The sequence below is a fragment of the Cygnus olor genome, chromosome 2 (assembly GCF_009769625.2).
Source record: "Cygnus olor isolate bCygOlo1 chromosome 2, bCygOlo1.pri.v2, whole genome shotgun sequence".
Taxonomy (NCBI): domain Eukaryota; kingdom Metazoa; phylum Chordata; class Aves; order Anseriformes; family Anatidae; genus Cygnus; species Cygnus olor.
In genome coordinates this window covers 81593663-81616540 of record NC_049170.1, presented here as the reverse complement: position 1 = coordinate 81616540, position 22878 = coordinate 81593663, and the positions used below count along the sequence as shown (strand labels likewise).

Genomic DNA, 22878 nt, shown 5'->3' with positions numbered 1-22878 from the left:
CTTTGCAGGTGTGTGTGGAAATGTATATATTCTATTCAAGAGAGATGGGGAAAGAAAAGTAGGACTGTTTGTTTCTTCTGTTAGTCTTTCAAATCTGACTTCTTTTAAGTTCCTCCCCAACACACTTTGATGGCCAGACCGCAGGAGCACAGTCCTAGATAGAATGACTCTGCATTTTTAAGCATTTATTCTAAAACAAAGTCTGATTTAGAAAAACTGCTTTGGGAAAAATATGGAGCAATCCAACACTTACTGTAGGACACAAAATTCAAAGTATACATATGAGAAATAAAATATAAGCATCATGCCAGACTTCTGCTGACATTTTTGTTTTGTTATAGTTTTGCAGATACTAGCACTACTGCTGTAGGAAGTCAAATGGGGTTTTGCAACTGACTTTGAATGAAGAGCAGGGTAGGACTGAACAGAGAGTTTACAGAGAAGTTACTGCCGTCTTGCTCTCTTCATTGAGCTGTTCTGTCCAACATACTGCTAAAGAGGACCGAACTTCTGAGTTCTGAAGGAGCCTAAGACCCTGGCAAGTGCAAAGCTACAATTAAGCAGAAAAGTCAAGGTCACTTTTTCTAGAAAAAAAAAAGCATCTAGATAGAATTACAGAATACTTTTGTGCCAGGCATTACAGAAAATTTATAGATCCACAATGTTAAAAAAATATTACAGCAAGTCACTTAAAATAAATAAATAAATAATTAAAAATAAAGATTTTATTGGAGAGCAACAGTTAGTTATAACATTACAAACATCCGGAAGAGATCAAGCAACGCTACTATATGCACAGTAGCACACCTAAAACTGAGGTTAAGGTTTTGACTACTTCTCTCCCGCGGCGAAAGCGCACAGCATTGCCTACCTGTTCACATCTTACCCCTACACAGGGCGTGCTTACGACAGAAGGAAAGAGGGGCCAGGACTGAAACGACTTTGTCGGGCTACATAAATCATGAGGAATTCCCAGCTGCGGAGCAGCGTGTTATTTTCCAATAGGTTGTTGAGCTGTCACATTACAACTTGTTGCTCTATGCAGCGCTATTGAAATAAATCACGGCGCGTACCAGGTTCTGCTCTGCCACCTATAAGTCGCTCCGCATTTTACACCTGGGAGGCGGGCCCGGCGATGCGAAGTCACGCCGAGCAGCCGCTTCGTTCGAAATGCCCGGGAAGGGGAGGAACCTGGCAGGAGAAAATGCAAACAAGTTTCGTAAAGTAACTTTCCAACAAGACCTCGCTGTCATCTCGGCTAATTACGACTCTGATACGGCTTATTAGTGCGTACCCACCTTTGCTACCTTGCTTCTCCACCCACCACCGTTTCAGATCTTTTTCCTAGCTCCGCCTCTCGCCGGCGTTATAATGGGCTGGTCTGAAAGTGGTGAAGAGACACAGAACCACAGGGGAAGAGAGAGATAATGACAATAACGCTAATAACCCTAATAACCCGGCTGCTCCCCGCGCCGCAGCGAGGAGCCGGCCCGGCTGCCCGGCGCTGACGGGGACCCGCAGCGGCGAGGAGGAAGCCGGAGAGAGCGGAGCAAGTGACCCCGGCGGCCCTCCGGAGCATCGCCCCGCCACCGGGGAGCGCCAGACGGGACCGGCTGCAGCGCCCCGAGGACCACCGGGCTCGGGGGGGGGGCGCAGAGAGGAGCCCCGGCAGCCGGCCCTCCGCGGGGACCCGCTCTCCTCTGGCCCTATGGAGCAAGCCGCGTAGCGACAAGGGGGACGGAGAGAGCGGCAGCATCGCAGGGCGACGAGGACGCGGAGGGGGAAGCCGTCGGAAGCACCCCGGTGCCGATCCCGGTCCCGGTGCCGGTGCCCGCCTAGCTGCCCGGGGAGCGGTGCCCGTCCGGCCTCCGCGGAGCTGTCCAAGGCGGTGCGGGGCCAGAGCCGCCCCCCCCCCGCCCCGGCCTCGCCCGGCCCCGCCGCCTCCCCCCCGGCCTCGCCGTCGGGGCCGCACTGAGGGGCGGGGGTCGCCCCCTCGGCCGATCCGCGGGGCGCCATGAAGCTGGAGGTGTTCTCGCAGCATTACGAGGACAAGCTGAGCGCCGGCAGCGACCAGGAAGGCAGCGGCTCCCTCTCCCCGGCGCCGGCAGACAGCGAGCTGGGCTCCGACGGCGACTGCGCCGCCAACAGCCCCGGCGGCGGGTCCGGGAGGACGGGGCGCCCCCCGCAGCAGCCCCCCCCGGCCCCTCAGCAGCCTCCGCCGCCGCCACCCCCGCCGCCGCCGCCCGAGAGCGCCAAGGGGAAGCCCTACACGCGGCGCCCCAAGCCGCCCTACTCCTACATCGCGCTGATAGCCATGGCCATCCGGGACTCCGCCGGGGGCCGCCTGACCCTAGCCGAGATCAACGACTACCTGATGAGCCGCTTCCCCTTCTTCCGCGGCGCCTACACGGGCTGGCGCAACTCGGTGCGCCACAACCTCTCGCTCAACGACTGCTTCGTCAAGGTGCTGCGCGATCCGGCGCGGCCCTGGGGCAAGGACAACTACTGGATGCTCAACCCCAGCAGCGAGTACACCTTCGCCGACGGCGTCTTCCGACGGCGCCGCAAGCGCCTGAGCCGCGCCGCCCCGCCGCCCGCCCGCCCCGTCGCCGCCCCGCCGCCACCGCCGCCGCCGCCGCCACCGGGGGAGGCGACCGGAGCGGGCTCCGCGTCCCCCGGCGGCTCCCCGCGGTGCTGCTGCGCCTCCTCGCCCTGCAACTGCGCGCCGGGCCCCGGCGCTAAGAAGGAGGCGGCGACAGCGAGCGGCGCCGCCAAGTTCTCCAGCTCCTTCGCCATCGAGAGCCTCCTCCGGAGGCCGCCGGGGCCCCGCGCCCCCCCGCAGCCTCCCCCGCAGCCCCGGCCCCACGGCCGCCTCGTGTGGCCGGCGCCCCCCGCGCCCCCGCCGCACCTGCTGGCCGGTCCCTACCCGCTGCTGCCCTACCCGGGGGCCGCGCAGCCCCCCCCCGCCGCCCTCTACGGGGGGGGTCTCCTGCAGCTCTGCGCCTACGGGCTGCCCGAGCCGCCGCCGCTGCTGCTGCACGGCGGGCGGCAGGCGCTGCCCCGCGGGGAGCCGTCGGGGGAGCGGCCGCCGGAGCCGCTCTTCCCCGCCGGCCTCCACAAAGGGGGCCGGGGGGGACCGCAGCCGGGGTCCCCGCTGTACGCCCCCCTCCGGGTGCAGCCGGCCGCCGGGGGCTCGGCCGCCTTCCAGCCGTACGCCGTGGAGACCCCCCTGGCTTAATGGAGCCCCCCCCCCCCCGTCTGCCCCGCGAGGGGAAGCAGGGAAGGGGGCGAGGAGGAGGCTCTGGATCCCGCACTTTAGCCCCAGAAGCGCCCAAAGCCTCCAAGCGAAAGCCTTCGGTGACTGTGCCTTAGAGAAATGACAGCGGGTTCGCGTCAACCCAACCCAAATCGGCCCCAAACGTGCCGTTTCGGACGTAGCCATGAGCCTCAAGTGCTTCTTACTGTTTGTCGAGACTACTTGACTTCAGCCATTCCCTCGCCTTCCCCTTTGGACACCCCCCCCCCTTTTTTTTTTTGTCCCCGCACCTCCCGCCACCGACGCCTTCGGTGACAGCAGGGGCTGTCCCCGCGGTGGCGGCAGCCGGGGGTCGCGCTGTGCACTCGGGAAGGCGGGGAGGGGGTGGTGGGAGGGTGGGAAAGGGGGGGTCGGGGGGGCTGCTGCGGAGCCGTAGGGTCTGTACTGCAAAGCATCACTGTGCCAAAAGAAGCCTTTTCTCCTGTCCGGCAACTAGCATTTCGTGGAAAGGGAAGACATTAAATTATTTATAAAAGTAGTGTTTTTTTTTTAATTTTATTTTGTTTTTTCACACGAGGAGAGTGCGGCTTTTTTAATTAATTAATTATTGCTCGGGGGAAGGGGGGACAGGGAAACGCCAGTCGTTGGCACCCCTGCTGGCTGGAGCCCTACACTTAAGGCCACGACCCCTGCTACTGGAAAGAGTGATGTTTTTCGTATTTTATTTTCGTGTTTGTATATAATAGATGTGCGTGTGCATTTTACTGATGCTCGGCCACGATGTTCCTTCTTTTTTTTTCCCCTCTTCTCCCCTAATAAAAGCCTTCCCCAGGTAAAGCCTGCGCTAAGAAGAAGAGCACGGTGCCTGTGCTGGGAAGGGAGGCTGCTGGGGTCACCCGTGCGGGACCCCCGCGCTATTTGGACCGCAGGAGGTGAGGGAGCTTCTCCCCCCGGCTCAGGGACTGCCTCCAGCTTTGGAAGTCCTTAAATTCCTCGCGTCAAATCGCCTTGCCCCGCTGCTCTTCAGCCCTGCGAAAAAATAAGGGCTGGCTGCCCAAACCGGGGGAGGCTTGCAGCGTGCGGAAGTTCGGCGCATCTGCCTGCCGTTTTTTATCATTGTTATTATTATTATTGTTTCACGAAGGACAGCAGGCGAAAGGCAATCTTGTTGTCATCTCTTGGTGCAAAGCAAACCCGCCGCAGGAAGGTCGTTAGCACGGCCTGGCATCTACAGGGGGCGAAAACGCAGCAGCCTGAGCTCTATTGGAGTATTCGCCGGTAATAAAAAAAGTTTTCACACCTTGCCTTCTCCCGAAGCGTGTTGTGTTAAGGCTGTTTCGTATCGCCAGAAGTGAGCAGGGAAAGCCTCAGAGAGACCGAGACGGAAAAAGGGAAGGATTGGTTTTTAACTGCCCGTGGTACTGAATTAGAGGCTACCAGCGTCCCCGAACTCACAGGGTTGGGGTTTTTGTTTAGTTTCGTGTCTTTTTGTTTTTGTTTTGTTTTTTACAAGCTCTGAAATGGTCATCTGGGGTTTGTTTGCCTTAATAATAATAATAATAAGGGTTGAAAACCGGCGGGCTTTTATCCCCCCGAGTCTTCTGTAACCATGGATCCCCGAAACAAACGATGACAAGCAGGATTTCGGGTGCTGGTTGTTTTCTAAGAACCCTTTTTTTTGGACCCTGGGCTTTTCCCCCCACTTCCTCTTCCCTCAGCGCCGGGGTTCAGCCCTGGCATAGCTCCTCTCCTACCCGCAAAAAACTTTGCAAAATAGCAAAGGTGGGCTCGGAAAGGAAAGCTTCAAACAGAACGATCTGCCCGCGAAAACCCCGACTTGTTTCAATAAAGCTGAAGCAGATTTCACGGTGTGTTTAGCTCAGACCATAACATTCATCAGAACACTGCGAGAGATTAGTGACTAATGTATTAAGTAATCCAACCCTTGAAGGAATTGGTTTTTATGTACACACACATGCACACACACACACACTTAGCATTTCGACATCATTTTTGCCTTCCAGGCTCTGTGCAAATATTAATCTGCCCTTCTATAATCTACCCTTTCCTCGAGCAGGCATTGTAACATCTCTTCCTTTATAGGAGCCCGTACGAGTCGTCAGCAGACAACTGCTAGCAGCTTTTGGTGTTGTCGACCTGCAGCGGCCAGGTTTCAGGATATGTTAAAAGCACCTTGGCAGAGCGGGGAATTTCGTATTACAGCCACAAACGCGGATTTAATCGGATGTATGCAGGCGTGAGTAGCAATATGTAGCAACAGGATGGCAATCGGCTTTTTCCGTCGAGAAAAGCACCCTTTCTAGTAAAAAGTAGTTAAAAGAAAAAAAAAAGAAAAGAAAAAAAAAGCCCACAGAGCTCGTTAGGCATCTGAGAAGTTTGGATGCTCCGGGAAGCACAGGTCCCGGCACAGTGCCAGTGCTCAGGGTTTTGCCTCCCCCTTTCCCCGCTCAGCATCCAGCAGCGGGGCAGCAGAAGAGTTGGGGAGCATCGTTTCCTCTCCCCATCCCTGAAGAGGAAGACGAGGGGCGAATTTCCCCCGCCGGGTGGAAATCTCCTCCCTCGTGAGGGTGCTTAAATCCATGCCGCGTTTCTGAGCAAGGGAGCTGGAGGGGTTGGTTCACAAGCAAGTGAATTTACCGGGAGGGATGAAGGAGGAAGAAGAAGAAGCGGGGTGGGTCTCGGCTGTGCCCCTGGCCGGTCCCGCAGCCCTCGGGGGCGCCCCACTGCTGGGACCCCCGGCCGGAGCAGAGCAAGGAGGCCTGGGCTGGTGCCTGGCCATAAATCCGTGCTGTCAGCTGTGACAGACAGCTGGTGAAACGCAGCACCTGTCCAAACACTTTCCAGCAGCAGGTAATCAGAGAACCGACACTTTACATTTTTGTGTGGAACAAGCAAATTAACCATTTCGCAGACCTTTCCAAAACAGCGAGGTTTGTATGTCTGGGCACTTTGTCTTTCTTAACGTCTAATAAATCAGGATGACAGAACAGAGAAAAAGCCTTTCTCCTTTTGATATTTGACATGTCAGCAGTAAACCAATACTTCTATGCTATGTTCTTCCAGCCCCATGAAGGTCTACATCACCCAGAGTATGAGACATGGTTGGGTGGGTACAGTCTGGGATACAGGAGAGGATTTTACACGCTGCACAGGCACAGCTGGTGTCAGTGGCACAGAAAACCCTGCTGGAAGAGGGAGGGAGTATAAAAATTTCATCTGTGTACAAGAGGCTCTGCAAAATAAAAAACATGCTGACAGCTCCAAACTCCCCAGTCTGTGCGCGCCCTCAGTGGAAGCCCCAGCCCAAGCAGAACTGCCAGTGAATTCCAGTCCAGACCGAGTCCTGGTTTTAACTGGATTTTTTTTAAAAGAGATCCGTATTACCAAATAAATATATCATGTTTGAGACTTTGTTTCACAACAAGTTCATCTCTCGCAGTTCCTGAATGCCTTACTGTGTTTTAAAGAGGAAAAAAGTGATACCTGACAGCCAAAACATTTTCAAACATTTCAGGGAGTTTCCCCCTCCTCTTGAAACCCTGAACTAGGTAGTTGTTAAAACCAGTTACTTGAATAATGTTGGTCCTAACTACTTTCTTAAACCTCCTAGAATTTTAACCTACTGAGCAGTAGAACTGCATAATTTCCTCCTTCATGGATTAAACCCAACTACAAAGGAAAGATTTAAGAACTTCATGCACTTCAAGAATTAACAGATGCCAAACATAAACTCACTGAAAAAAATCTTGCAAAAGTGATCTGTGGATAGCTGCTCGTATGTATTGCATAGAACCCACACAGGAGGGAGATACAATAATACACCTTTATAATCTCTTCTGTGGTGGAGGCCAAAAGTTTTATTCCTTTACCTTACTTGGGAGATGTCAGTTGAGCAGCCTTTTGTGTTATTTTCCTATCAAATTATCTAACCCCATTCACCAGCTACATCTGATGAAGCCTGAAACTTGCTTTCGCCTTTACAACCAATGACCCATAAAATGGGATAAAATGCCCGTTAGTATCCCTAATCCTTATTCAGGAAGAAGTCCATTCAAAGCAGCCACTTCATTCAAGAGCCATCTCAGCACAGCAGCACTAGCTACAAGACCCAGTTCAATACAGATCTCTGGTGATAGCCTCTAAGCAGAAGTGCAGCCTTGGTACCAGCTTAATTTCATGCTGGTTGCTGAGTGGAGTGACAGAAGATGGACATCAATTTGCTTCAGGATCCTGTCCAGTTCTTCTGACCCAAACTTTTTCCAAATGGGGGTTCCTAGTGGCAGGGTGCATCAGGCACAGAAGACCCTTAACAAGGAAGTTTTAGAAACAGAAAAGACCTGGATTTACAGGTCCCCCATCATTCACACCACAACATAAGTCCAAGGTGAAACTTCCTACACAAAAGTAAGGAGAATATCCACAGCCCCATATGGAAGGGTAGAGCTTCTCAACCAAAGCCCAGATTTTGCACAATTCTTCATGGAGCCGGGGAAGGCGTTTATTTTAATAACAGACAAGAGTTCATTTATTGTGCCAGGCTTTTTGCCTTTTAAGTCTGAAGTAGACATAAAACCAAAGGTGAAATCCACCTCCAGCCAAATTCAACACGCTACAGCTGTGATTTTGGCAAGGGTGATTGTATCCTGTTGCAACTTTGCTGAGTACTGCAATAGCTCTTTAATAATGGGGTGAATATGGCTCCATCTTTCATTTATGTTCTGGAGAGGAAACATTTTCTTCTTGAATAAACTGTCCTGACATCATGGACACTCTCAGAAGTCTTGAAACCAGCTTCAGAAGAGACATCTATGAAGACCAAATACCCTGTCATAAAATCAGTCAGAGGACTAGTGAGAGCCTGGCCTTTCCTAGACATTCAAGCCAATATTAATGCATCATTATTTAAGTTATATAGATTGCCAGTTTCAAAAACTAGTAATTTACATAGTCTCCAGCCTTGCATAGGAGCTAAACATTGTTATTGCCTTCAGGAAGTTTAACCTCCATACATCTGGATGGACTAGGCCTTTACCCTCTTTTCCAGAGCCAGAGGGGGTGTGTATAAGGAAGGACTGAGAGTACACACTGTCATAATATTTGTGCTCTTGCACCATGGTATTGTTTTCTTTGTTATGACATGTTTCAAAATTTGAGCTCTTTCAAGCAGGATGGCATACTAATAACCTCCTTTGCTATGAGGAAAAGCAATACTTCTGCGGGTTCTTTCCTCTCCTTAATAGCAGAGGAGAGAATATTCAAGCTGGAGCAGTACAATTCTCCTCTTGAGTATGATGTCTTGAAGAGAGTACGTGGCACTATTAGATAGAAATGAATCAAGGACCATTAGATACAAAGGTACACAAAAGAAAAAAATAGGTTGACACATTTTCCAAATTCCACTGTAGCTGTTTCCTGATCATGGCTATTTATTGAGTACATTTATAAGCAGTATATAAGGGTCCTTTTTTTTTTTTAAAGTATAATTTAGCTGGTTTAGGGTCCAGCAGGTTTATTTTAGCTTTGTTTGAACTACAGTTAAAGGCAATGCTTTGCCATTGGAGCAATCCTCTAATAGCATCTGATAAACAACTTGTAACCATTCCTACGTAGCGTTTTGTTTGTTACCCTTACTACTACTAAAGGGTTTAGTCTGCTGTGGAGAAGCAATGTTAATCAATATCATGCCAGAGCCGAGCTGCGCTTAACTACAGGTATTCTACGACTCCTTGAAGTAACCCAGGCTACTGCACTGGATAGAAATTTCTTAAGCAAGACTTCTGTGAAATTCATTTTACAGGATTTTCCCAAGTTGAATTAGAGATCTTAAAGTTTCAGCAGAAACCCAGGAGTCTGATCTCCTAACCTTGTATTTTTATCAGTAGCTGTTACAACTAGCCAGATTAACTTCCATACTTTAAATAGAAGCTGCAACAGTCTTACTTCAAGGCTTTGAAAAGATTCTTTTTTTTTTGTAAGATATCAGAAGTTACCTACGGCCTTTCAAAACAGACATATGACCAAGTGTTTATTTCAATTCCTTCCACAACATTTGCTGTTAAAAATTGTGTTCTCTTCCTAAAGAAAATATTTTCTCTAGATTTCTAACAGGAATCTATGAAAATAGAGGCATGATAGGCTTCTAGAATTACCTGATTCACTTTCTTCCAGTTTATTTTTAATAACTTGAGAGCAAGACAGTATCCCGTATCTGAAGCTATGAGGGGATGAAGTGTTTTTCTTTGTGAGAAAAGTTAATTTGCATCACCATGTAATAACAGATTTTTAGTACTATTTGGTATTCCTAAACCAAGTATATCATGCAGTTCTCATTCACCAAACAACTCCTGTTGCTATGGGTACATCATACAGCCATCTTCAGGACAGTAGCATGTGTTCGTTACTCATCCTCCTCACACAACACAGAACTAATTCCTCTCTTTGGCATATACAAGCCTCAATTAGTTGTATGTTATCATCACATTCCCCATTAATCACTTAGCAGAACTGTACAGATGCACAGCAGCTTTCTCACCTTTTCCTCATAAGTCAGTCCAGGAAGCCCCCTAGTCATTTCTGTTTTTCTCTGAACTTCTCTGTAGTATTGTCTCTTTCTGACTAATCAGAAGACACAGTGAAGGCATAGCTTTCTGTGTCATAATACCTGGAGTCATGTCAGGTTCTTCCCACGCCCCCCAGTTCCAGAAACAGCAGGTTAAAGAAGGACAAAAGTTATCTTCCCAAGCAGCCAGACTAACACAGGACAGAGTACACAGACTCCAATTACCCAACCATATCAGTAGTAACAACTTAAAAAAACCTTCAGCGTAGTATTTCAGTCTTGTTCAGAGGAACATCCTTCCCTTTCGCCTCCCTTATCTTGTCCTTTTCCAAGGCCGTTCTTGAGGAAGCAAAAGCGCTTTATCCCTTGGGTCTAGTCTACAAAACACAGAGCACAGAAAGACTGAACTTGTCATATATAGGCACTAGACTCTTGATGCCAACATCCTTCGCTAAGACAACCGGCCCAAGTCTTGCAGACACCACCTCTGAATGGGGAAGAAAAGGCAAACATATGAACTTCTGGGTCAGAGCTCCTAACCTAGCTAGCACACCCAGGCTGAGACAGTCTCTGCAGACACTTCAGCCAAACCAAAATAAGCATATGTCTCTATTACTGCCAGTCCCCAGGAAAGCATGGGCAACCTCTGGGTCTTGTACAGACAAGAAGGTCAATTGTTAGAGCTCCACCAGAGCAATGAGGTTTGAATTTTCCTATTCAAAAGGAAAATCATAGATTGGTTTTCCCCTTTGCTGTAAAAGTTTCCCCCACCTCATACTGCTCCCAGTGACCGACAACAAGGGAGAATTACCTCCATGTTATCATTTCTGTCCCCGCAGACAACAGGTTGAAATCTGACCAGTTGACTTGACAAGATCAGCATGTTATCTTATTTCTTTTTCTCTAGCCAGACAACCAGAGCAAGGAGCAGTAAGGCTACCCAAATTACTTCTAATTAATGCTTGCATCAGTACCATTGGAATTAGATACAAGCTGTACATAATTCCCCTCAAGACCAAAAAGTCCTGTAACTAGCAGAAGAAGTGAAAGACAGCTATTTGCTTAGTTTGATTTAAACATTGGGGAATTATGCTGGGTTTTCCTACAGTGTGGAGATGACTCCTTAGACTGGAAAACTTTCTGAAGCAGCTAGAAATCAATCAGTTGACATTGTTTTGTGAGACACTGGAACAGTGTCAAGAGCCTGTTAGTTGGACAAATAAGCTGGTCTAGCAGAGAAGAGAATAGGATAAATAGTTCTAGGGGTAGTGTTTGCACCAATTAACAGATTCTGAAGCTTGTGTAATTCTGAGGTACAACATATGACCTTTCATTTTCAAGTCAGTGTGGTATCAGCAATTGGTAACTAAAATAGTTTCACATAGTGCTGCATTAAAAAAAAATCTCTGCAGTTTAATATGCAGGCAAGTAAGTACCACACAGCCACCTGTTCATTCCCTCTCCTCCCAGCACGATAGGGGATAAAATTAAAAGTGATAAAAGTGCAAGAACTCATCAGCTGATATCAAGACAGTTTAATAAGGGAAAAAAAGGGTTTAATGAGGAAAAAAGGGGAAAAATATTCAGGTGCTGCACAAGACAATTGCTCACCACAACAGCCCCCAAGACCAACAACAACAAATTCCCCCATTTTTATTTATTTAACTGAGCACATCATATGGTACATTCTGGGTCAGCTGTTCTGGCTGTGTCCCCACCCAGCTCCTTGTGCAGCCCCAGCCTCCTCCTGGCAGGGCAGTGAGAGAAGCTGAATAGTCCTTCATTTAGTGTAAGCACTGCTCTGCAACAATTAAAACAATGTTTTATCAGCAGTATTCTCATCTTAAATCCAAAACACAGCACCCTACCAGCTACTAGGAGGAAAATTAACTCTATCCCAGCCAAATCCAGGACACACACCTTAAACTTAATTATTCAAAAATAAAAATATGACTATTGTGATCAAACATCCATATTTTATGTGCACATACCACTAAAACATGCTGCTTAAATTACAGGATCAAACTATTTGTCTTTCTATAGGATTCCTGCATCATCCAGTAACAAGTTGTGGGAAGGAATCAACCTTCTGCAACTAAAAAGAATATTGTTTTCAGGGTCCTGACTCAACCTCAACTCAGGTGGTTTATTTCAAGTGAGGAAAAAATGAAAAGATGTTTCAGCATGTAGATTGTAGGGTTCTAGATATGCAGGTACATAGGAAAACTAGCTAAAGTCATTTTTTTTCTGCCAGCTTAATACCTGTATATATAGAAACCTGTTACAAATTAAGCTGTACTTTTCATTTGGGGTACTTCTGGTAGCTAGTTATATTAGTAATACATGCAGTCATTACCGTAATTTGTTGTAATATAGGGGACACAACTCAAAAGACAGACTCCGTATGATATCACGCACAATGTCACAGTATCCTTTCAGAAATGATGTTTTGCAATTTCTGAACAGTCACATGCACCTAGAGTCGAGTCTAGCTCAGATAGTAATCTGAGCCATGGGATCCTTCCCTTTAGCACAGTTCTGCTCTTCCTCACCAGGAAAAGAAGCCTGACTTAGCACGCTGGTGCCTATAGGTCTCCCTGACCTGATGAGGTCTGACAAAACCGTACCCCCACCCTCACATTCATTCTTATTAAACTGCTTGCAAAACAGGACTGAACACTGCTCAATTTATTTTGGTTGGTTGCTCTCATAGGCACGATCCATCTGTCTCTGACGCAAGGCCTATGAGCAGCATCCTACAAATGGAGACTGTCCCCATAGCCCAGATCAATCAGCCAGCATTATGCAAAGTACAGCACAGGAGCACTGCTAATATTTATGATACTAAAAGGAGGACTTGATATCCATAAACTTGTTAATAGTCTATTCCTAAAAACGGCATATACTGATCTTGGACCATGCTTGTTCAGTGCACACAGTTTCTACTGATACCAATTACTTCTCAGACCATATACACAACCCTTAAAAGCTGGAAGTCAAGAACACCACAAATCGATCATTGTATTTTACCATTTCGTAACTGGTATAAGACATTTGAATTGTATCAATAACATATGCCCTAAAAAGGGCTAGTAGGAGTAGATGCAAGCAATGATGAATTCCCATTTATTTGAAAGATTTCCTATTCATTAACATGAACAGACAAATTTTGAAATTATATTTACATATATTAACTGGGAAGGATGTTGCCTATCTAGCTCCAGCCTTATAATTTCATTCCATAGCAGAAAAAAAGTTAATGATACCAAAAAAATAAACTTTTAAAGGTACACACATTTACATGATAGCTACAGCTGATTTCAGCAGGAGTTCTCTTGGACACTAAATACCTCAGTCATTCAGGTCTTGTTGGGAGTGGCTCAAAACCCGGTAGAGCCAGGAACTAAATGTGAGCAGCTATACATTAATCTTAATTGCTATTCTATAAATAGTCTGGGAAAGAAGCTAATGGGAAACCCCAGCCAAATTGAGCAACCAGAGTCATGATGGGGGTATTTTTTTGTCCCCTGCATTATTAAAAGGCCAAATGAGTGTTCAAATTAGAAGGCTCGAATACTGACATGAAACTTTGTTTTGAGCAAGAGGCTCATTTTGGCATAAAGCCAAAAAAATAATTTTAATCTGATAAATTGCTCCATGTTTTCATCTTTTGCTGCACTGTTTCTTTAAGCTCTCCTATGTAAGAGCCAAATTTGAAATCTTAAGGTACTGAAAATGCTGATTACTTACATAATTTTTTTTCTGTATCTTAAGTTTATTAAGAAGATCTTTAAGGCCACAACAGCAAGAAACTGTGAAGGGCCAATACAATTGCAGGGTGCTGATCTTACCACAAGCAAGGCCACATCCAGTTTTTCCAAGGCATGTAACAAAAAATAGGTTGAAGAAACAAGTGTGCCTGCCTTCATGCATTAACAGCCCACGAACTCTGTAAGGTTCTGCCCCTGACAGAGAGGAAAAGTCTGCCACTTCAAGGATGTCACACAATAACACCCACAAGCTCATGCAATGCCATCCTTACCATTAACAGAAGGAAACTAGCGGGAAGTGAAAGCAAAGAGCAACACTTGGATGCCAAAAGATCTGCCAGACCAGGTCTCCCAGCAGCAAATGTCCTAGATGGGCATAAAAAACACTAAAGCTTTAAAACACATACTCTTATCCACCAGGGTGGATCACAGTGGGCAGTAGTTAGATAGCTATGGACAATGGCTCCTCATTCTGTACCAAAATAGAGGAAAGCTGCCCCCTCACGTATGAGGGCCCAGACTCTGCAGACAACCCTGATATCTAGAGTGATGATTCATCCTCCTCTTACCAGAGCTACTCTCCACAGGCTGTCTGAAGGCATAGTAGCTTTGCCCAAGCCCTACCAACCACTGTTGCCACTTGGGATGATCAGCTGTCATCTATGGCAGCAACTGGAAGGAGCTTGAGAAAGGAGGGAATAACAGAGTCCTCTGAAGGTAATGCTGCAGCTCTGACAACACAGTCACAAGTCAACAGGTTTGTAAGTTTCCAGTTTAAACACTTATCACTCTGCAGCTCTAAGCACACCACCCCGAGGGTTCCCTTCTGCCCCACTGATATAGATATGTTATCATTTTCTATCATGTAAACTTAACTACTGTTCAAGTTACACTGATATGTGATAACCATCCATATCAGGTTGGAAACAGACCTGAGCTCTGAGATGTTTACATGCACGGACTGGTAGAGAAGTTTGACTGGTGGTCGTTTTTGCATAAGGCTCTTTCTACTCTGTTCTAAAGATTGTACATAATTATTTGATAGTATTTACATAGGATTTACATATATTTGTTGTAAAAGAATATACTGAGGACAAAGCCAAAAGAACTTTCCATTAGGAGAAACTATCCTATTTGAAATCATTCACGTCTCAAAAAGCTTTTGAGGTATCAAAATATAGATATCAACAAATCAACAACTCAAAAGTGTTTTTATTCAGAGAGACTTGAAAAGAAGTGGCATGTATGCTAATGTCTGACATTTGTTTTATTCCCTTCAGTAGCAGTTTTATTTACCACCTTCCTGCAAAATATATGGGAAAAATATGAAAAATAATTTTTAAGTCTGCCATTTAATAAACATAATTTCAATAGAGCTCATATCAAGACATTCAACACATGATTTGAAAAATACATCCATATTGTTTTTACAAATAGAAGTTTCAGTTATTTGGCAAGTTGCCATTTACACTAACATGACAAAAATGACTGCACTTCATTTCTGGCTGCACAAACGTATTCCTATTTACTTAAATAACTGAAATAGTTTATCTTGGTAAAAAGCTGTATGCTATTATAGAGAAGGATAGGTTAAACTTGGTCACATCTGAATGATGAACACAGGGCCCATAGACAAAAAAAAAAGTAAAAACTTAAACCTGCAAGTACTCTTTCACTGATGTAAGTTGTACCATGAAAAATTTTGCATGAAAAAGGGTTTAGAGATCCAGTTTCTTGCTCTGCAACCAGAGAAGGGCCCACAGGCTACAACTAGGAGGGAATCCAGCCCTCTGACATGAGAAAGTAAGGAATGAGTCTCCTTTCTTTACAGCAGCGTGCACCTGCACTGAGGATGGTGGAGGTGACCGCACTGTTCATGACCCCATAGATTTCATTTGAACCTAAGACGCAATGCTGTCTCTACCTGTACCTACAAATGGTGCTGAAAGACCCAAGCAGGGCAGGTAGCTTGTCAGATACCACCAGCACACCATGTCAGGTAGGTAACCTCTTCCCCAGCTGCTCTGTCCAAGAGAGCTCCACTGTATACCATGCAGCTCACACATCTTACTTAAAGCCCAAGTTTATTTCTGACCCATGTGAGTCCATCATAGAGATCTATAATTGGTAGAAAACACTACAGGAAACACCAAACTGGATTGTGAGAAGAGTTGTACATCTTTTCACACGAATCCATGCAATTCTCAAATCCCTTCATACATGTCCAATTTTAAAAACCTATCCTATATCAAACCAGGGGCCTATTTAGGCCAGGCTCCCATCTGAGACAGCTATTCTCCATAGCTTAAAGAATGTACAACAGCAGGTAAACACATTCCCAAAGCATTTCCTAAGCCTGCATGAAGCTTACAATAACTAAGTCAAAACAGGACCCTTGTGTTCCCTAGCCCTTGAAGAACTTTTCCTTCAGGAATGTCCCATCACTTTGAGCCCATACCATTTTTTTCAGTTCAATTCCACAGTTAGTCTTGTCATGTAATGAAGCATCTTCTGCTTCATCACACTGAATGTGCCACATAATAGAGCTCTGGATAAACAGGTGTCAGCTGAGATAAATTAGCAACCATTTTTCTAAGCACTTTTCTCCTCTCACAAGAGACCTCTATCACATTCCCTTTCTGAGGCATCCCTTGAAGAGTCACAGTACATTCATTCCCTATCTTGACCATATTTGTGAAACTCTACTGTAACACTTTGAGATGCAGAAGTGGTGGCAACTGCACAGGGTTGGGAGGCCTTCAACCACATACACCATTTGAGAGCTGAGTATACCATGGATCCATATAATCCAAATACATATGATGCATTAATAGCCATCAATAAGTAATTTTTACTTGGTGCTATTGCTTTTTTTTTTTTTTCCAGCAGCTACTAACTACAGACCTTTAATTTTCATTAGAAAAATCAAAGCCTCTCTCCTGTGGTAATTGCTGTTTCAGAGCCCCACCTGCTGCTGCTTTTTTTTTTCCCTTTAGAGTTTGAGCTGCTCTACATGAAAAATCCAGGCATACCCCACCCAGCTTTGGCAGATCAGTTTGGACCTACGTATGCCATCAGTACTAGGTATGTGGCTCTGTCCCTTCATCTTTATGCTACATGAGATTTTATAGATCTTGCAACACACCATGTGAGTTCCCTTTGAAGACTAAATGCTTGTGGAAGCTATATGAAGTTAGTCATGCTTGAAAACCCTATAGGCAATCATCCAACCCACCATCCATACCAGGGGCATCTATAGTTGCATATACCATTCTTGAAGCCTTGTCTACCACCTGAGCAGGCAGCAGAAGCACCAGCCCAGTTGAAGACCAACTCTAATTATACACAAATTATGTATTCATTAAACCACAGATTTGTTCTTCTGACCCTAAAGAGCACCTATAGATATCTTAAGTAACTGGAAAATTTTTTTAATTGGAGCAGGCAGAAAGTTTTCATGGCATAACAGGACCGGACAGAGGCAGCAGGAACAAGAGCTATCTTGTCCACCTTGTTTTATAACAGAGTGGCTGAATTATTTTGGCCATTTCTGCAGGCCTGGCTACTTTCTGTAATCAGAAGACTTCCTGATTTTAACAGGTTTTGGCTAGATTTTAGTCTTATTCACCAAAAAACATATTTAAGTCACTTACATTTTGTACAAAATTATTTTTCAGGGCAAGCTTGCATGCCCACCATTACCCTATCCACTGTGAAGAGCAAGGCTGTCTTTCTGCTTATCCAGAGAGGCACAGAAGGAATGCTTTGGAAGAGATTCCTATTTCATTTGTACTTGTGAATCAGCCAAAAGCTATTAAAGCAAGGAAAAGCACCTTCAGGAGAGTATAACATCCATCATACCTTTTCCTCTTTCCCCCAACAACTTCTTTTGTTTAATATTAGCTTCAGTAACAAAAAAGTCATTACAATTTACCCAAGCTACAAGATAGCTTAAATATTAACAAGGTTGTAAAGCCACTGGGGGTAAGAGCCCGGAGCTGTATAATAATAAAGTGAGGCTCAGCAAGATTCCATAATTATTTGTTACACAACCCAAGAAACTAGCTAGAGCATTTCTAAGATTATACACCTCTCATATATGATGTCTAACCATGCCAGAAATTACATAAGGCTTTTTATAACAATCATTAGTCATTAAAAAGGCAGAACAAAGGGCCATTATGACCAGAGGTGAAGATCCAAGAATTAGTTTACTCAGGACCTGATCCAAAACCCATCATAGTGATTTTTGTATATTTCAACGTGCTTTGGATCAGACATTCAGTATTTTCTATGTTGCAGAGTTTCCTTTCAGAGTTTTGTGGAGCAAGACAACAAGCTGCAGAGGACTGTAGAGGAAATAAAAGCAGGCATTTATCCCTGTCAGAGCTGAGAACTCAAAACTAGCACCTGTTTTGGTGGCAGTAGCATTTGCTTTACATCCTTCCAAAAAGTTGTTGGCCATCAATCCAGATTCCCAAATATGGGTTCAGGTGCTTTCTAAGTATTTCAGCTCTGGAGACACTGACCTATGCAACCAGTCACAGAAGGGGCTGCAGGCTGTGCCTGGAACTGTTCAGATGCAGGTGAATATATCTATCCCTGTGCACTTTTATGTCAAGACAAATGCAAAACACATGACTGGTTGTATTGTTTTAACAGAAAGTTGACATTTGCAACATGCAAATACAGCTCTTAACTCTATTTGTATCCATCAGGAAGCCCCTTTGAATAAGAGCATATAGCCTAGGGAGACAGTTCATCTGTAAGCTTGCTGGTGATGAATCTTTCCTTCCTTCACACATGTTAAGGGCTCTGGAGAAGACGTGCTACAGCCAGAAAGAAAAATAGCATTGTGGAATATACAATTGTACAAATTGACCTGGAAAACACAAGACTCCAGCAAAAGAAATAATAGTTCAAATCGATTTGGCAGGGAGCAATCTGCAGGATATGGTTCAAAGATCTCACATCTGAAGCGCTGCTCTGTAGCAGTTATCATATGCCTAGAGTCAACACCTTTCACAAGGAAAGAGTGAGAAAATCCACCTCATAATACATCAGAAATGAACAGAACCTTGCATATCATAAGGTGGAAAGAGGACACCTCTTAATTGTCTTTCTAATAACCTAAGGGACATTGGATGAAGCTGGTAGAAGCAAGGAGGTTTGTTCCACCCCAGAAAAAGAAAATTTTATAGCCCCATTCTGAGAGGTCTCACCTCAGCTGAGTGGGGCAGACCTGCTAGACAGATACCTATGCATCTGCCTAGCAGACCATGGTGGGGCTTCTGGACCCCCTGATTTTGTTGCCACATCTACACCTGCACCTCCAGGTCTGACAGTCAAGCCACAATGTCACTCAGGACTGAGAGAGCATTCTTGGCCCATCCAGCTTCATAAGTTCTGTTAGCCCACAATCCCCTCAATACATGTAATAAACCCTAAGCCTGGCCTCATCTAAGGGTTACATAGCTGCAGGCACATTACTTCAACATACGCTTTCACAGTCTTTCCAGACACAAGTTATCTGTAGCCTCACAGAAGGAACCGGTTTTCAGCTGGCAAATTCATTGTGACAGCAGTAATAGGGGACAAAATATTTCAGTGAAGAATCATTTTGTCTTGTTCAACTGCTTTCTAGATATCATAATTCATAATGGTGCTGAGTAGCCAGGGGTCCTGCCTAAACATCCAATTTCCACTTGTAATTCTCTTTGCTCTGGTTCTTGCTATTGGGGAGCAGCAGAGAGGTTATGGTCTGCATGCCTGGACCAGGCACACCAAGGACCTGCACAAGGGCTCACCTCCATGGGGCCACTGAAGGTGCCCCATCTTCTGATGCTGTGATTTCTAAATCTGACCCAGCAAAGGCAATACTCTCACCAGGCAGAGTCACACTGCCATCAAAGATCATGAGAAGAACAAAAACCCACACCCACCCATCAGTTAAAAGGACTTTCTTCTCTTCCCACTTCCCAAAAGACTAATCCATCAAACTGCTTTTTGCTGGGATACTCAATCTTTCTTGTTCTTCAGCAACCATCTCTGGACATGTTAACCATTTTTCACACAGAGCAGGAGGCTTAGTCTTTTCCGCTATTCACCCTTAGAAAAGGAGGAGCTACTCCTGTAGAAGACACTTGGCCCTCATTCTGTTCTTTAGGCACTATATACTTTGACAAATGAAAGTATTAGAGAACTTGATATAATTTTTCCAGCATTCCTAGACAAAAACGAGCACCTTTTCAGTCAAAAGAATTTTTTAGATGCTCATAGGAAAAGAATGTAAGCCAAAAAGGGTTTGCCTTCCAATAGAAATGTCACCAGCCTTTACACACCTTGTGACTCTTAAGCCTCTATCGTAGTAGCAAACACACTATCATATCCGGCAAGAAAAAAAACACATTGCTCTCCCCCAGTAGCTTGAAAAACACCGACTGAAGTGTGTAACTAGTCTACTTAGTTTTAATTTAACCATTTACTGAACTGCTTGCTGGATTGGCACACCCATTAAGAAAAAACAAGCAACATGTTTGTAGAGGTGTGGAGATAATCAAGGCAACACTGCAGCCTGCAGGTACCTTTTAAGATAACACCAGGACACACCTGGATACTCCTGTTCTCCACTCCCACAGAGCACACCAGCAGAGACAGACTGGAAGATCTTTTGAAGTCACTTTAGAGGGCTGACAGCATGAAGCAGAGCAAAATTAATTATTCAGGGTGGGCTTGTAAGCACAAGGAAATGCTGCCTTACCTTTTTTCCCCCTTTCTAAGTAAGGGAATGCATCTGTGAAGGTTATTTGTACAGTTCTTTGTTTTACCTTTAATGCTTGTGTCTTATTAGTATGGGAAATACCAAAAACCTCAAGAAGATAAATCATGCAGTTGTACACAGAACTGGGAACATAAGAAGGAAATGGAGAGACTCAGAACTGAAAAAGAGCACAGAAGGTAGGGACCAAATGAGCTAACTCTTCTAGTGTCTAAATCAAAGAAGGCAATGGATCTCAAAACAGTCCACCTACTCCGTTGAAGGTTTCTTTCTTCAAGCCTATTGTCCTATCCTCAGAGGTCAGGTACTCTACCAGTATACTTTTCAAAACACTATGTCACCCTCTTCACATAAATTACCTCAGCACTTCAGATGCTTTGTCAGTTCCTCCAAGCAATAACAGCCAGAAATATAATAGCATCTTTTTACAGCTTTCTCCACATTCTTACACAGTTAAGCATTCTCAGCACATTCCAAGCTTTTGATTAATTTTGTCCTCTTATACTATATTTTATTGAAATTCCTCCATGGCCTGCCTTTTAAATCCTCCTGGTAGCTACTCAAAACAAGATTCTGCTCTACCTCCTACACTCTATTATGTGACCTCCAGGAAACTTGTGTGTCTTTTCTTTTGCTACCCAGAAGCATTCAATGAACTTGCTGCTCATCATTTTACTCTGCAGACAGAATGCGTATTCTTGGCATCCAGAGCAATCCTTTCCTTCTCTTTTCCTGTCTCTCTTCCAAGAGATGTTATTCTGACGTAGCAGTCGCACAATCTATCTGCCAGGTCTTTGTGGGACTTGTTATATCATAGCCTTGGCTGTGATCTAAGACTTTGAATTCTTTTTTTATTGCCCTTTCCTCAGGGCTAGAGATATCCCAAGTGCTCAGCTCACCACAATGTTATTCTCAGTCCTGTTTCTCTGCAGGCCTTCTAACATTTCCCCATTTTCCCCTCCACAGGTGCCAGGATACTCACTTACCTGTGGATTCTCATCATTGCCCTTTCAAACCTAGTTCAGCCTTCTTTGGTCTAGAAATGCTCCTCTGCTGCTTTGTTAATTTGCCATCATCTTCTGTTTCTTCTTTCTCAAAGCCCTGGTTCACTGCCAACAGACACAGAACAACTCCATGAGGACCCTTTGGTCACCTACACTTTCCCTCTGGCACCTGCCTGGCTTTCTGTTTGGCTTAAGCAACTGTTCTAGTACCCAGGACAACAGGAGAAGCAGTCTGAGGGCTATTTCTGTGCCCTTAGAAAACAGTATCAGATCACTAACTGCCCCTCTTATCTCAGCCTTTTGGACTGTACAGTCATGACACTTTTTCCTCCTCTGCTGCACTAAGTCCCTCAGAGGCTTACATATAAGATCACAGCTTGCTTTACCCACACCCTCTGCTTTAACTACATTTAAACAGCAGTACACTGAAAAAGAATCACTCCACTTTAACTCTACTGCTTCCAAGAACTAGCCTGTGCACTGCTAAAGCTAAACAGCAGCCAGGCTCAGACATCCAACAGATCATTTCCCGCTACAGAAGGCGATTCCTTTACTTCCACTCTTTGGGGATTACCCAGTGGAAATGACTACAACTCATACAGCATTTATTTACCTGCCACTTGATAGCACTAAATGCCTCACACAAGGAGTATAGTAACTCCTCTGCTTGCAAACCAGAGAAAACCTGCAAGGCTCAAAACCCTCACTCTTACAGCTGCCTTAATCAGTAGTGCATTGGAAAGAGCTGTGCTGATCAGGCTCTGGAGCCCTTTGTATCCACCCCTCCTAGCTTTATGTTCCCTCAGGCCAATCTCTTCAATACCGCAGTCAGGTGTTGGTCATTTAGGTAGTTTCCCACGTTTATACAAACATGGTTTGGAATTGATGCTCAGTCCTTTGTCCATAGTGTAGTTTTCAATGTCATAGTGTCTTTCATGCACCGTTCTGAAACAGGAATAATTAAAAGGGTTCTAATGGGTATCAGCTATGGAAATGGCTTTTGCTATACTGTGTAATTCTTCTGCATGTACGTGCATTCCTTGCAATATCCATTGATCACCACAGTGATCCTGGATGGTTCCTAGCTGTGTTCCAGGCAAGCACAGGAAGAGGGAAAGAACATGAAGCAATGACAAAAAGACAGAAAAATAGGAATCTCATAAGTTCAAGTAACCATACGTTTTCCAGTAATTCAGCAGGAGTTTCTTAATTTTCTATACCTTTGAGAGAGACAGAAAAGTTATGAAAATCCCTGTGATTTTTCAGCATCTCCAAAACAAAGCCCTCACAACTTTTCTGCCGTGAAATTTCCCCAGGCACCCACAGAGTCTTTCTTACATAAATGGTGTGGGTCACAATCTGCAAGTGAATTTGTAACGTGAGATTTCTAATGTTAACCTTATGGCACAAATGGGCAAGAAGACGTATTAGGAATATTATGTGCTCAGGCTATGCTGTACTTTCAAGATGAAAGAGGAGCCAAAGTTAAG

At 45.2% G+C, this 22878-nt stretch overlaps 1 protein-coding gene and 1 long non-coding RNA gene across 5 annotated transcripts; one reads left to right on the top strand and one right to left on the bottom strand.

Annotated features, from left to right (window-relative positions):
* The first annotated feature begins 736 nt into the window (after positions 1-736).
* On the top strand, positions 737-4560 carry FOXQ1 (forkhead box Q1). Its single transcript, XM_040548970.1, has one exon. It carries the CDS (start codon positions 2015-2017, stop codon positions 3236-3238), a length of 1224 nt encoding a protein of 407 aa, XP_040404904.1. The 5' UTR covers positions 737-2014; the 3' UTR covers positions 3239-4560.
* A 3296-nt stretch (positions 4561-7856) lies between these two features.
* LOC121065853 lies at positions 7857-22135 on the bottom strand. 4 transcript variants are annotated; one of them, XR_005817361.1, is made up of 4 exons: positions 22002-22135; positions 21371-21493; positions 9427-10213; positions 7857-8592 (listed from the first exon to the last, which is right to left on the bottom strand). It is a non-coding gene; the product is annotated as an uncharacterized LOC121065853 (long non-coding RNA). The 4 variants fall into 4 exon arrangements; XR_005817359.1 differs by lacking the exon at positions 9427-10213; XR_005817360.1 differs by lacking the exons at positions 7857-8592; positions 9427-10213 and adding an exon at positions 11050-11637.
* Positions 22136-22878: the final 743 nt, after the last annotated feature.

Excerpts from the sequence above, each read along its gene's own strand:
- FOXQ1 (XM_040548970.1), top strand. The coding sequence starts at position 2,015 with ATGAAGCTGGAGGTGTTCTCGCAGCATTACGAGGACAAGCTGAGCGCC.